Source organism: Manihot esculenta, chromosome 17, assembly GCF_001659605.2.
Source record: "Manihot esculenta cultivar AM560-2 chromosome 17, M.esculenta_v8, whole genome shotgun sequence".
In the NCBI taxonomy this organism is placed as follows: Eukaryota; Viridiplantae; Streptophyta; class Magnoliopsida; order Malpighiales; family Euphorbiaceae; genus Manihot; species Manihot esculenta.
Genome location: NC_035177.2, coordinates 11,435,134 through 11,451,720, shown reverse-complemented (window position 1 = coordinate 11,451,720; position 16,587 = coordinate 11,435,134). Strand labels below are relative to the sequence as shown.

Here is a 16,587-nt window from a genome sequence, read left to right as displayed (position 1 = left end):
TTGAATGAACACTCTGCTATGAAGTCAGCAAGGGCCTGGGATTTTATGGTTGTCCGAGGCCGGTATTCTAGACAGTAAGGGCTAATCTCAATGGACCAAGCCAGCATCCGACCTGATGTTTCTGATCTGTGGAGGATCTTCTTCAGAGGCTAATCTGTCATCACTACTCCCTGGTGGCTTTCCAGATAGACCCTGAACTTCCGGACTGCTAACAACAGAGCGTATGCCATCTTCTCGATGTTTAAATATCTGATCTCGACATCTTTAAGCACCTTGCTGACATAGAAGACAGGCTTCTGCTCACCCTCCTCTACTCTCACCAACACTGCACTGACTGCTTGCTCTGAGGCTGACAAGTAGATTAGGAGCTCTTCCCCTTCTAGTGGACTGCTAAGCACATGAGGCGAGCTGAGATAGCTTTTGAGCTCTTTGAAAGCTTCTCGGCAATCTTCGGTCCATTCGAAGTTCGGTACCTTCCTCAACTTCTTAAAGAATGGTAAGCATCTCTCCGCCGACCTCGACATGAACCGATTGAGCGCCACCACTCTCCCAGTAAGTCTCTGGACATCCCTCACACAAGTAGGTTTTGGCATATTCAGGATAGCTTCCACTCTCCGGGTTGGGCTCAATGCCTTTTCCACTCACCATATACCCCAGAAACTTCCCTCCTCTAATGAAGAAAGCGCACTTAGCCGAGTTTAGCTTCATTCTGTACTGCTCCAGCACCTCGAATACCTCCTTAAGATCTACCAAGTGTTGATGGAAAGTCGGGCTCTTCACCACCATATCATCCACATATACTTCCACATTCCTACCGATCTGATCTTTGAAGATTTTGTTCATTAGTCTTTGGTATGTTGCCTCAGTATTCTTTAGCCCGAAAGGCATGGCTTTATAGCAGTAAGTCTCATCTTCTGTTATGAACGAGGTCTTTTCTTCGTCCGACCTGTCCATTGGGATTTGATGATAACCAGACATTGCATCCAAAGACGACATGTAATCAAAACCGGTCGTGGAATCGACCATTTTATTAATATCAGGGAGGGGATAACAATCTTTAGGACAAGCCTGATTCAGGTCAGTAAAATCTATGCACATCCTATATTTGCCGTTGGCTTTTTTGACTAATACAGGATTTGCTAACCACTGCGGGTACATGACTTCTCTAATGAAGCCTGCCTCTTCTAACTTTCGCACCTCCTCTCTAGTGGCCTGTTGCTTCTCCCTTCCTACCACCCATTTCTTCTGCTTCACTAATCTAGCTTCAGGGAGGACATTCAGCTTGTGCGTCATCACCTCGGGGTCAATCCCTGGCATGTCAGAAGGCTTCCAGGCGAAGCTTGACGCATGACCTCGGATCAGGGCCATGACCTCGGTTTTCTGCTCTTCGGTGAGGCCGGTGTTGAGACTGAAGACTTTATCTGCCTCTACTTCTGATAAGGGAAAAGTCTCTAGTTCTCCGACCGGCTCTGTCCTGGCCTCTTTCTTTTCGTCCCAAACCTCAAGCACCTTTGAGTCTAGCTTCTCTCCTGCCGAGCTCGGCTCTGCCACTGCGGCTAGGTACACCGCTCTTGCCTCTTCCTGGCTTCCCCTTACCACTCCCACTCCTGCCTCCGTTGGGAATTTCATGGCCAGGTATCTGATGCTTGTGACGGCCTCGAAATCGAATAGTGCAAGTCTTCCCAGTATAGCATTGTAGCCCCGTTTGACCACTAAGAACACCGTGTAGTGGGTGCGAGTTCTTGGCGCTTCGCCTAAAGTGAGAGCCAGTTTTACCTTTCCCTCCATGGGTACTGGGACTCCTCCAATCCCCTTGACCGGTGCCTGATCCTGGACTAACTGTTCCTCAGGGATTCCCATTTGTTGAAAAACTCTGTAGGGTAGCAGGTTCACCTTGCTTCCATCATCCACCAAGATCTTCTTCACCCGGTAGTTGTGAATGACGGCTTCAATGACAAGGGCGTCGTCATGAGGCATTTGAACACCCTGAGCATCCTCTGGAGAGAAAGTGATGGCCATCGGAGTATGCGCGACGACCTGCATGACTTCGGCGCTGCTGCTTTCTCCCTCTCGACTCCTCTTTCTTCCCCTTCGGCTCATCCGACTTCTTGATCCTCCGACAATCATGTTGATGGTCCCACTGGACCCATCATTCACTAGTCCTGCTCCCGCTCTCTTGGGGGTTTGCACTGCTGGGTTGGGCTAAGGCCTCTGTCCCTCCGGTTTCTTCACAAAGTTTCTGAGGTGTCCCCTTTTTATCAGCCTCTCGATCTCAGCAATCAACTGGTAGCAGTTGTTGGTGTCATGGCCATGTGTACGATGATACTGACAGTATTTGTCAGGATCTCGCTGGTTTGCTTTAACTTTCATAGGTCTGGGCCATTGAAGGATCTCCTTGTCCTGTACTGCCATGAGCACCTCGGCTCTGGAGGCGTTGAGCGGGGTCAGGTTCTCTGGAATCCACGGAGGGAGCGATTTCTGCTCTGGGACCCTAGGAGGGAGGGGTCTTTGGTCCCTTCGCTCCCAGGGCTGTCTATAGGGCTCAGGCCTTCTGCCTTGCTTCTTCTCCTGCTTTTCCGGCCTCCTTTCCTCCGGGGCTTTCCCCTTATCTACCGCTCCCTTGGCGAACCTGCTCGTCACCAAGGCATCATCCTGCCTTATGTACTTTTCCGCCCTCTTCATTAGCTCCGCTAGCGAGGTGGGAGGCTTTCTGCTTAACAAGCCGAAGAACTCGGGCGAGGTCGTCCCTTTCTACATTGCCTCCACTGCTCTACCCTCATCTAGCTCGGGAATCTGCAAGGCCTCCGTATTGAAACGGGCAACGTATTCCCTGAGTGATTTATCCCTTCTCTGCCTGATTGTCTCCAGATAACTCGTCTTTCTGTCTGCAGGCACCCCGGCAATGAACTGGCTGATGAAGCGAGTGGCTAGATCTCCAAAGCTTCTGATGCTTCCGATCTCAAGGCTGTTAAACCATGCCCGTGCTGGCCCCGAGAGCGTCATTGGGAATACCTTGCACATCAAGGCATCTGATAAAGTCTGCAATTCCATGAAAGTTTTGTAGTTCAAGACGTGCTCTTGGGGGTTCCCAGCTTCGTCATATGCGGCCATAGGCGGCATCATAAATTTTTTGGGGACGATCTCCTGCTACACCCACTTCGAGAAGGGCGAAGAGGTAGGCAGAAGAGTTTGGCTAGGGTCCTTGGCCCCTAACTTGACCAAAAGCTGCTCTCTCATCTTCTGCAGCTTTTGATCTACGCTCTCTTCTTCCTGTCTGGGCCTTTTTCTCCAAGCGACATTCCTCCTCCCATGCCTCACTCCCTGTTCTTCCGGTTGTTCCGGCAGAGTAACTATCGGCCTCATCATTCTCTATCAGCTCCCTCACCCTCCTTCCGTGAACTCGAGCCTCTGGTTCTTCCTCTCCCCCGGTTCTTCGCCCCCTTTCTCTGGTTTTTCGGCTGACGGCTTGAGGGTGATTGAAGGTAGGTTGAGGTTCATTGGTCTGGGGTTCTTCTACTACTGGCAACACATTCGCAGGGGTGCTAAGACCCCTCTGTTGCAACATCTGCCCCAGCCAGTGGGTGGTGTTTTGTAACTGGAGGGCCATAGCTTGGAGGTCCTGGTTGGATAAGACAGCTCCAGACATGTTCTCTGCCGGGTTCGGCGAGGGGTTGAAGGGGATGGGTGGTTGGTTGTTTGGAGTTGTAGGACTGGAGAAAGAGAACTGTTGCCCCTCTTGGATAGAGTTCAGGTCATTGGGAGTGTTAATGGTGTTGTTTTCATTGTGGTTAGCCATCGTGGATCTCAATGGGTATTGTAAGAGTGGAACTCCGGCGATGAAAAGATCTTCTTCGTTTCCCACAGACTGCGCCAATTGATGATTTGAGATCCATAAAATAGGGTTGTACAAGGATTCTGTAAACTTAGCCAAAAACTTAGGCCTCGAGGAGGGCAATCCTTCTTTTATCTGTTTTCTTTTGTCTGCTAGTGACGTATAACAAACTGTCTATCATTGGGCCACCTGTCCCTGCCATGTTGATTCGGACGTACGAGAATATCATATCCCTGTCACATGCGTAACGGCCTCTGATTCTCCCCGGGCGCGCGTGTGGATGGACCCACAAGACAAATGGGTTGATCTCCTTCCTAGTTCCGGGCTGGACCGGAAGATAAGAATAAAGCGGGGCCCAGAAGGGATCTGCTTGAGGGGCTATGAAGGCTGGGACCGCCTGGTTGAGAAATTCAGATGGGGCCCGGTCTCAAGACTTGAGCGGACTGGACCTGGTTTGCGTGGGAGGCATGAGAGTCTCCAGGTGATGAACTATTGTCATGGGCCTGACCGCAGACCGAGGTAAAGAAACCCAGTGGTCATCAATCTCAACTTTGATAATTTATATTTTAATCAATATATCGTTGGAAAACATATTTTAAGAGTTTTTTAATGATATCAATTTCATATTTTGCAATATATATATATTATATATATAAAACAAGATATAAGCAACTCAAAATATCTACCTAAAATATACTTGGATAAAAAAAAAAGCATCTACATTTAAGAATTAACAACTATAAAACTTTAGTATACAAGAAACCTTTTATACCAATATTATAAAATTTATATTTTTTTCAGGATCAAAATAAAATACACCAAGGTACACCTTATATTACATAACGAACCATGCATAATAAGGTATTTCCAACGAATCATGCATATAATTTACAGTTTAAAAGTATATAATCCACAAAAATTCAAGTACCTAGATATTATCAGATTTTATAATCAATGTCTTTTGTTCTGCACAAACACATAAAGTCACCCATGCATATGAGAGGTAACTCAATCCACAAGAAATAGTCCAACAAAAAAAAACCTTGAGAAAATTTTTGTTTAAAAACTATTTTCATAATTAGTAGCTTTTTTTGAATGGGAGAAAGCAGAGAAAAAAAAAATTTTTTTTTTTCCTTTAGAGCATAGGGAGACCGACTCTCTTTGGGCCATTATGCTCACCACCCATAAAAAGATTAGTTACATAGCTTCTGTTATATAACTATCAAACATTTAAATTTTAAATTTTTTTAATTTATATAAAATAAATTAAAACTGAATTATTGTAAATAAAATACAAAATACTTTAATTTTTTTATTCTATTTTAAGTGTATAATTTCTTTTATTTTTTAAATTAAAAAAATAATTTTTATTTAAATAAAAATTATTTTTAATTGAATTTTTATAAACATATGTTACTGTTTTGGAAAGAATAAAATAAAATTTTATAAATTAATGAACGAGTAGAATAAAAATTTTATGAAGTAATATTTTTTTATCCTTACTAATCTTGATTTTGTGAACAATCAGCCTTTTTTGGATCTTGAGAAACTATTGACAAAGGCTATTTTTGTTGTGTCGCTTCGTTGGTGTGGCTTTTGATCTGTAGCAGTGTGGCTACTGATTGCTGGCAGTACCACTTGATCTTCTGGTATTTTGCGGCGCTTATTTGTCTTGGATATTCCTTGAGTTTTGATTTGGTCCATTTTGTGAATTTGGTTTGATTTTTTTATTCGCTTTTTGGATTGTAGTCTTATTGCTTGTCTTTTCCGGGCTAGCATTCTAATTAGGGGTGTAAACGAACCGAGCCGAGCCGAGTTTTGAAGAGCTCAAACTTGGTTCGTTAAAATTTTTTCGAGTTCGAGTCGAATTCGAGCTTTACTCATATCGAACTCGAGCCGAGTATTAATAAGCTCAAGTTTGGCTCGTTTAGCAAACGAGCTAAGACGAGTCGAGCTTTTATCGAGCTGAGTCGAGCTTTTATCGAGCTGAGTCTCAAATAGTTCACGAGTAATTTAATTTATTTACATGTATAATGAGTTTTAGTTTAAAACTAATAAGTTTAAAACTAAAATAATTTTAGTTAAATAAATATATTTACAAATTAGCATGTAAACTTATAAAGATGAGTTTTTAAATCTTAGTGATCTAAATATATGCAAGTTTAATAGTGTAACTAAACTATATAGAGCTGAATTTTAAAAAATTCAGATTTGGCTCATAAAAGTATATGCAGGGTTTGAGTTTATTTCTCTTATGATAATAATTTCAGTTTACTTAACAATATTGTTCACGAGCCTATTCGCGAGCCTACTCATGAACTCAGAAATGAACTGAGCTCACGAGTCTTAATGAGCCGAATACTATGAAGCTCAAGTTTGGCTCGTTTACCAAACGAGCCTAAAAATTAAGCTCGAGCTTAACTCATTTAGAAATCGAGTCGAACTCGGTCGAGTTTTTATCGAATCGAATATCGAATAGCTCATGAACGGTTTGGTTCATTTACACCCCTAATTCTAATTCTCAATCTATATCACTCTTTTCCTTCAGATCTTGTGAAATGCATTTGACTCCATTAATTAAAAAATATATATAAAAAGAAAAACTCCACCTCCATGTTTGTATATCATTTAACTCATAAAATTTTAATTTTTCCTTAATTTATAAGCTCTTGTTAGGTAAAAAATTCAAAGGTTTATAAATTTTTACATCTATATTCTAAATTTAAAATTTTAGATAATAAAATTAATTTTTTATCTCAATTTTTTATCATACCATTTGAATTATTAATGAGAGACCTATTGAATAAAAAATATAAATATTTAGATTAAATATATTTATATTCAACAACTTAAGTAAATTTTTTCAACTTATCACAATTATATCAAAACAATTAAATTGATTATAGAAAAATTAACAATGAATTACAATATAGTTTTTAAAGTTTTATATTAATAAATATATAGTCCTTTAATTTAAATTTTATAGTAAAAATAAATTTATTTTTATTTAGCATATGTAAAATATTATATATATTATATTAAATATATATTTATTATAAATAAATTTCCATTACATACAATATCAAAGTATTAATATATTAAAATATTTTGCTAAATATTTATGTTTAACATTATACATATTTTTAATATACAGAAAATATATTTCACATCAATAATATTAAATAAAATAAAATATTATATATTTTAATTTTTTTATATTTTAAATTTTTTATTAGTCTATAAATGTATATAAAGGTGGGAGTGAAAAGTAAAATAATGGAAAGAATAAAAAAATTATTGAAATAAAAATATGTATTTAAAGACTATTTTAATAAATAAAATTTCAAAAATTAAATTATAATTTATCATTAACATCGCCATATTTAATTTAATTCAATATTTAATTTAATTCAATTTAATTATATTGAACATAAGCATAACCAACCAAAAGATTTATTTTTATTATTTAAAATTTCAAATTTTAGATATAAATATGAATAAATATAAATATTTAGATTTTTTATTAATAAATTTTAAAAATAATAATCTACAGACATGTACATTTTAGATACACTGATTGAAACTAATGAATAAAATTGAAATAAATGTCAAAAAGTTAATTTTATTGTCTAAATTTTAAACTTTTAAGATATTTGATTTGGGTTCACTGGAATATTTATAAATAGCTTCGGTCCATTATTTAAGACTAGAAAACACGTATATAAAATAAATAAATAAATAAAATACAACTCACGTCAATTCACAAAATAAATAATCACAGATTTATAAAACTTATACAAAATAAAACGCAACTGAAAATGCAAAAGTTACAGGCCAAAATGAACTCTTTCATTTTAATTTTCTTACAAAATTCATTAAATTAAATTCTTTTAATAGGCGCAATTGCATTCCTTATTAACCTAGGGATTTAAAACCACAATTCAATACGAATCACCTGCTACAAGGCAACACAGCCAAATGCCCATATAGCAAATGCTTAAATTTAAGACTCTCATTGTCATTTATCAATGGTCATCACCTGTCCATTAATCAAGAAACTAACAATTTATTCAAGCGTCCAAGTGTAGAAGCAAAGGTCATAGGGATTCAATCCCACACCCAGGAGAAATAATAAATAAGAATTTTGCTTGGGTAAACCAACTTCAACAATGATCTACTAAAACCAGCTAGTAAAGCCCTGCTATATACCAGAGAAATAGGCATAAACGTCGAAGAATTGGAATGAAATTATGAGCTCAACCCTCTTGAAATATGGGTCTTCAACCTCAGTTTTAAGCAGGCGAAATTAAAGATTGTGAGGATTCGGAACAGTAATGGCATCCGTTTTTGACACCTCTGAAATTTTCTTTTATTTTTACAACCAAAACCATCAAAATAGAAACCAAAGAGGCATCATCATAAGAACTTAGAGAAAAGGGTTGCAACCAACCTTGAGAACAGAATTAAAAAAAAAGTTGGTTCAGACAGACCTATATAGCACTTCTAATGCCAAAACCTACTGCTTCAACACAATGGGGCTCAATGCTCATGGCTTGAGAGCAAGAGCCAATCCAATCTTGGCACTCTTTTCGATAGCCTTGGAATCCACCTCACCAGAAAGGGTGAAGAATGATTTTGGTCGCCACTCATGCTGGACAAGAGCGCTTACCCTGCCAAAGTTGTTTGCTCGTGCCTTCACTGTGGTCAATGGATCCAATACATGCTGGCTGCCAACTGTAATAGTATTCTCATTGGTTGAGAAGCTGTGGCTAACCTCCGCCCCAACAGCATGCACTGGGTTCACAATATGGTAGTATGATGCTGTCAGCGAGTCGCCCTTGTTATTCCTGTACAAGAAATAAGAATATACAGTTATATGGTGCACCAAAAATATGGAACATTTACCCGGAGAATTGGGAATGCCAGATTGTCATATCTCGAGCTGAATTAGCGACTAAAAATTATTGATATCATCTTCAATCAAATATTCCTGGTCTCATTTCTATAACATCTATTGTAGTAGTGTTCCATCGAGTATTCTAGAAACAGCAAGAAATTAGTCACCTAGTTTTAAGGATCTCAAGTAGGTTTATCACTCTAGGAAAAGACAGGTTTCCATGCAGTATCTTACAGAATCCAAGAACCATGCATATTGGGAGTATATTTAAGTTTATGTGCATAGTTATTAAAGGCTCAATGCGTACTAAAGTACAAAGGGACACTGAGGCCTATGCACAAGGCATAAAGCTCAGACATGCACCTGAATCAGGTAAGTAAAATGGTTCAAGGAAAAATAAAAAGATGCAGATCTATTTAACCAAACTTATTAATAAGGAAAGAAAAATACAAAATAAATACACATTTTACCGTTAGTATCCTTTTTCCAAAACTTGTTAGAAGATAAAATAAGGACCTATAAGATAAAATCCAAAAGTTTACGAATTTTCATATTTATATATATCCTAAACTTAAAACTTTGGATAATAAAGCCAATTCTTTTATATTTGCCTCAATTTTATCTATCAGCCTCAATCAATTTTGACCAAAATATTTTTAATCCAAAAATACAAAATAAATACACATTTTACCATTAGTTTCCTTTTTCCCAAAACTTGTTAGAAGATAAAATAAGGACCTATAAGATAAAAAAAATCCAAAAGTTTACAAATTTCCATATTTATATCCTAAGCTAAAAATTTTGGATAATAAAGTCAATTCTTTCATATTTACCTCAATTTTATCCATCAGTCACAATTAATTTTGATCAAAATATTTTTAATCCACATGTCATAACATGTGGATTATTTTTTAAAAGGTCTATCGGATAAAAAAATTCAAACCTTTATATTAATTTATCTTTACCATCCAAAATTTCAAATTTTGGATGGTAAACATAAACTTTTTTCAATTTATCACAATTGTCACTAAGAGTATTAAATTGAATCTAGAAAAGTTAACAATAAATTATAATATAGTCTCTAAAATTTTATTTAACTCATAAAATAATCTTTAAAATACATATTTTTATTTTAACAATGTTCTTTTTCGTTAATCGCATCATTTACTTCTCATTCTCATTTTTATATACATAATTTAGATTAATAAAACTTTGAAATGTTAAAAAAAATTATAGAATAAAAATATATAATATTTCATCTTATTATTATTGATATGAAGCACGGTTTTTCAAATATTAAAATTATGCACATAATTTAAAATGTTGAGCATAAACATTCAATGAAATACAATATTTATTAATTTATATATGGCATTTTATGTAATAGGAATTTACTTGTAATAAATGTTTATTCAATATAATATATTTAATATTACATATGACAAACATAAAATAAATTTACTTACAATATAAAATTTAAATCAAAGGACTAATGTTTTATTAATAAACAACTTCAGGGAATATATTGCAATTTGCCATTAACTATTTCATATTCAATTTAATCCTCTTGGTTATAATTGTAAAAAATTGAAAAAATTTTGACTTTATTATCTAAAATTTAAAGATTTGGACATAAATATGAATTTATGTACTCGTTTGGAATTTTTTATCCAATAGGCTGTTTAGAGAATAATCCAAATGGCATGATATGTAAATTAAGAAAATTTTGGTCAAAATTAATCGAGGCTAATAGCTAAAACTGTGGTAAATGTGAAAGAGTTGGCTTTATTGTCCAAAATTTTAAGTTTAGGATATAAATGTAAAAATTCATAAACCTTTAGATTTTTTTGTCTACTAAGCCTAAAATAAACCCAAACTTTTGGACATTCGAAGACAAAACTTAAAGGTTTTCACAAGTAAATCCATATTAGTATTGTTAGAAGAAAAATGAGTAGAAGCAATTTTAGATGGTCAAGAAATATAATATCTAATAACAGGTTAATATTTCCCTTTTCTTCTAGAAAAGGATGGCATATGATAAAGAAGAATACCCAAATAGCATGTTATTGTCTCTTTTTTACCAAAATAATAAATAAACAAATAAATAACAGAGAAGCAATTTACAATAATACGTAAAGAGAGGAACCACATAGCATTTCAATGGTATTTAAAAATGATAACTTCTCATATTGAAAACAAAATAGGTATTAAAAGGACCATTAGTGTTAAAAATAGAAAGATGGGAGGTTTGCAATCCTGGATGTGGTGGATTCTGGTAGATTAGCAAATTTTGAGTCAAGTAAAGGTGCACCTTCCTACAGCCTTGCGCTTGGAAGGAGCAAAACTAGGTACATAAGGCTCGTTCCTAGTGCATGTCACTTGTCTTTCTCCTATCAAGGCATTAGGATTGAAGCCTGGTAAGCCTTGAGCCTAAGGTGCACCTTTAATAACCATGATACATACACCATATATATTTGGCAATCAACAAAATCATATTGTTTAGTTCTTAAATGTTTTGAATGAAGACAAACCTTTGCATGTCTGTAGGCTTTAAAAAGAGAAACAACAAAACATGGAGAACAGCTCTACTTAGTTTCAAGGAGAACGCCTATTTTAGGCTTTAAAAATATTAGTAAATCACCATATAAGGCTATAAGCCCTTTAATTTTTTTTTCTGGGTCCACATAGGCCCTTTAACTATTAAAATAAGCCAAATAAGTCTCTTTTTAAGGTCCAAACAAACCCTTCAACTTTCAAAATGTATCAAATAAGACCTTTAAGGTTTAAAATAGACCAAATATATCATTGGGATAAGCCATTCAAATTCTAAAAAATGTTAAATAAAACCTTTAAACTTTAAAAATATATCAAATAAGCTTTTATTTCTAATTCATAAATTTTTATTCACATTCTACCTCTTTGCTTTATGGCTAACATCCTTTGGTGATATAAAAGAGCTTATATTGTCTACTCACTTCTTAGAAGAATAACTTATTAATTTGTTCTAGGATATGCTGAATACTTATGATGTTACAAATCAAATACCTAAGAAAACTAATGGCTAATGAGAACCTCATGAACTAGAAAATTTTCATGGCTTTGGCTAGATTTTAATTGGAAGCAAGTTACAGTCTAGTCTCTTTTTATCTATCTTTAAATATTAAACTCTTTTTCTTTTTCTGTTATGCTTAGTTGCCTTTCTATGTGAAATTGGGCTCATAAGTGTTCATGAAATTGGATATCGACGGTTGTTTTTGGGTCTGTAGTGTATTCTTAAGGTTGTTGCTCATCAACAAATGTACTCTGGCTAGATATAATCATACAGCATTGCTCTTATCTTTTTGACACTCAAGATCCTTGTCTGCATTACTTTGAATTGCAAAATATGCAGAAAATCATTTTTAATTTCAAGTTTGAGAAATTGGAGCTAGATGTTTTACTAGATTTTCAGGTATGATATATACCCAGAAAGACTTGCATTTCAGTGAATGTGAGATCTGAGATTCTGAATCTGAGTGATGCTATTGTTTTGTAAATATTTGGCTTAAAATCTTTAGCTAAATCACAGAAAATAGGATCGATATTCATCCATGTGCCAGTACTTTGAACTTTTATTTCATTCTGGATGTAAATGTCTATTTTCATCAATTCATCTATTCCATTTGTGAATCTCCCAACCAAAGAAAATCTATTGCATTCATAAAATAAACTATTAAATCCTTTTATGTCCATTTCAAAATATTTCTCCTAAACTATCAAATAAATATAAACATTTTGTTGCTTTTCATTCTTTCCCTAGAGGCAGTGGTCAAAATTAATATGATTGTTTCTTATCTGCTTGTTATTGTACTGAATTGTATTTGTATTGTTATGTTGAAGACATCCATTGATAAGTTCTACAAAAGATCTATTGGCCTATACTTTAAGGGCCAAACTAGGCTTTTTACCTAGTTTCAGTACACATATGCCTGAGTTTGTGTATGCACAAATATTGATCCAATGAAATTTCCTTTTTTGCCCACGTGCAAGAAAAGGGGGGAAAAACTCACAGGTTTAACGAGGCAATTAGTTCTGCATTTGAGTAGCTGACTCCAGCATTGCATTTTGTGAAGTTCCCAGTTTTGGTGTCAAAAGACAGCTCCGTACCAAGTGAGGCAACATTGGTTCCAATCACACCAGAGAAGTTAACAATAGGATTAGGTGTCAACCCAATACTTGAACTTACAGCTGCATAGTCATGCAGATATTGAATCTCCACCTGTTAGAAAATCATGAAAATATCACACAGCAACCTTAATAATTAGATTTTGGATATAGCTATGAGCATCACATAAATCATGAGAATTCATTTCAAAAGTTATCAGCCTCATTAGAGAGGCCCAAATATTTTCTTTTAAATTTGTAAGCTAACCTGTTATTCTACATATAGATTTTAGGAGGAAAATCTCACCTTGCCAGACCTTTGATCTGGAACTTTGAAGCTCAAAATTGCTTTCATCCCAGGAGTAGGTTCATCAAATGTAATCGTTGTAAAAAGCTGAGAGCAATCAAATTCAAACAAAGAAAGTACACATTAACAAGGAAACTCGATGGAAGAGCACTTGGGGGGGGGGGGGGGGGATATTTGGTATCGTCCCAATAGAATATCCATGAAATATGACATGCTAAAAAAAGTACATCAAGGAGACGCACAAGATTCAGCACTCCATAAAGATACAGAATAACAAATATGGAGATGCAACATCATGAGGTGTAGATATATGGGAAAACAAAACCAGAAGTTGCCACCTAACAAAAAAATTCAGAGGTAGACCCTTAGACTTGGAACATACATGGACAAAAATATATTAACTTTTGAACAGAGAAATAAGAAATTATGCTCATAAATCTTAAATTCAGTTCACTTTAGATTATTTGCACCATATCTGAATTCTGAACTTTGGAAAGCATTTTTTGTAGAACTTATCAATGGATGTCTTCAACATAACAATACAAATACAATTCAGTACAATAACAAGCAGATAAGAAACTATCATATTATTTTGACCACTGCCTTTAGGGAAAAAATGAATAGCAAAAAAATGTTTATATTTATATGATAGTTTAGGAGAAAAAATTTGAAATGGACATAAAAGGATTTAATAGTTTATTTTATGAATGCAATAGATTTTCTTTGGTTGGGAGATTCACAAATGGAATAGATGAATTGATGAAAATAGACATTTACATCCAGAATGAAATAAAAGTTCAAAGTCCTGGCAAAAGGATGAATTTTGATCCTATTCTCTATGATTTAGCTTAAGATTTTCTTCTCTTTTGTAAGCCAAATATTTACAAAACAATAGCATCACTCAGATTCAGAATCTCGGATCTCACATTCACTGAAATGCAATAGTCTTTCTGGGCATATATCATACCTGAAAATCTAGTAAAACATCTAGCTCTAGTTTCTCAAACTTGAAAGTAAAAATGATTTTCTGCATATTTTGCAATTCAAAGTAATGCAGACAAGGATCTTGAGTGTCAAAAAGATAAGAACAATGCTGTATGATTATATCTAGCCAGGGTACATTTGTTGATGAGCAACCTTAAGAATACACTACTGACCCAAAATCAACCGCCAATATCCAATTTCATAAACACTTATGAGCCCAATTTGACATAGAAAGGCAAGTAAGCATTAACAGAAAAAGAAAATGAGCAGAGTCAAAGAGAATATATGAATACCATACATTGGAATCTGTGTCCACTTTGACATCGGTAGTGATATTTTTTTTCTTAAGCTGAGTATTGACATCACCCAGAAACAGCTCACCTTTCTTAAAACCTGTAGATGTAATGGCCTGCCATAATAAAGAAAATTAAATAATAAAATACATTAGCAACATTATTGAATTAAGCCAAAACAATCAACATTTTAGTATTTGACAAGCAAATGCAGCTAAGAAGGCAAGTTAACTCACGCAACACAATAACTTCCAAAATGAATTTAATTATAAATTTAACTTCAAAGTGTTAAGCAAAATTCAACAACCCAGAAGCCTGGTTATGAATATGAAATCCACAATGCAAAGGAAAACAAAAAACATGACTAGCCGTCTTGCAAAAAGCTTAACAAATAATAATTGCAGACTTTAGCTAAAACAAATTCGGCAATAAACATAAAAGTGCTTCAGAACTAGCTGAACTAAATACCCAAACAAAAAAAAATGTAGAAGATTGGATTTGGATCTATAAGAGGAACTCACAACTCCAGTAGGAGAGTAGGTAGAGATGGTGAACTTGTAGTCAGTCTGGTAGTCCTTGTACAGAAGATCTATTTCATTTCCACAAAAGAAAATCCAGTTACTCATCTGAAATTAGACATTACTACATCAAATAGAGAAGAAGAGATGGTGGCAGAAGATGGTACCTCTGGCTTTCTTGCCGATTTCAGTGTAGAGACCAGGACCCTTTCCCATGATTCTTCTCTACAAATTTTAAAATACAATAGCAAAATGAGAGATAGAGAGCTGTTGAGCTTGAAAATGGAAATTGGAGCTTTGGGGGTTCTTTAGTCTTGTGCGAACCGAAAAACCCTAATTTCAGCTTTTCTTATCGATATTCCTTTTCACATATATATTTTGTTTTCTGTTTACTGGGAAACGCATTTCAGCCGTCGGATGTATGGCTAAGTGGATCTTTGCCGTTGATAGGAAGTAGTATTCTTATAGTATTATTTTTATTCGCTAGGAAAAGCATTCATTTCAGCTTTTCTTATCTCTAGGTGAGCTTTCGGCACCAGCCAGCCGAGCCCGACATCAGCCTGGCCGAGGAGACCAGTTTAGAAGTTACAAATAGGGGAATTACTGTCTAGTCCCTCTATAAGTTAATTTCTCAATTTTAAAAAAATATATTAAAATATTTTATAATTTTAAAAAATCTTTTTATTAATATTTTTATTAATTTTTATTTAATTTTTCAATTTTATTAAAAATTTACTAATTAATTCTTAGAAACATTTTAAATTTTTCAAGATTAAAATTAATAATTAATTTTTTTAAAAATATTAAAAATATTTTATTATTATGTTTAATAAAAATAGGTCTAATTAACAAAATTAATTAATATTATTTAGTTTTTGCAAAATTCAAAATAATTTAGATAAAAATATTTTTACAAATAAAAAATAGAGGAGGGAATATTATTTTAAAATTAAAAAATTTATTTTCATATTATTATAAATGAAAAGTTTATGTCAAAATATAGTTTTGATATTTATTATTTTAAAATTAAAAATTTCAGTTTCATGTTATTATATGAAAAACTAATTAAAGTATTTTAAATAAACCCTGATGATAAAAGAAAACCTCAATTTTATATTTTTAAAATTTTATAAATAGTAATAAATAGTTTTATTCTTTTCATTTAAAGGATATAAAAATATAAATGAATAATTCATATAACTATTAACTATATTATTAAATCTTCATTTAATACTATAAAATATTTTTCGTGTTAAAATTTATATTTGTATTTTTTCAGAAGTATTTGTATCTTTTTCAAAGTATTTGTTTATTTCATTAAAAATAATTTTGTAAGTTTGTATGTATATTTCAATCGAATTATTATCAATATTAATAATTTGGATAACGTTAAAAAAAATGTTAAATTTAATTAAAAATAGAACAATAATTAGAGTAAAAAACTATGCTCACCAGTTTTGCTTACTTTCTTCCAATAACTTACAAATAATTTAATGAAGCATCGTCCCGAAGTTTTTTTTTTTATTTGTTTTAGATTATAAATTATTTTACTTTTTAATATAATAATTTTTTTATTAATTTTAATAATAATTTATAATAAATATTGAGTCGAT

The 16,587-nt window shown here is 33.9% G+C and overlaps 1 protein-coding gene across 1 annotated transcript; it reads right to left on the bottom strand.

The window, feature by feature from the left end:
- Positions 1-8,061: 8,061 nt before the first annotated feature.
- Positions 8,062-15,335, bottom strand: LOC110607460 (mitochondrial outer membrane protein porin of 34 kDa). Its single transcript, XM_021746579.2, has 6 exons — positions 15,142-15,335; positions 14,978-15,045; positions 14,462-14,572; positions 13,180-13,266; positions 12,779-12,987; positions 8,062-8,679 (listed from the first exon to the last, which is right to left on the bottom strand). Exons 1-6 carry the CDS (start codon positions 15,188-15,190, stop codon positions 8,379-8,381), a joined length of 825 nt encoding a protein of 274 aa, XP_021602271.1. The 5' UTR covers positions 15,191-15,335; the 3' UTR covers positions 8,062-8,378.
- Positions 15,336-16,587: the final 1,252 nt, after the last annotated feature.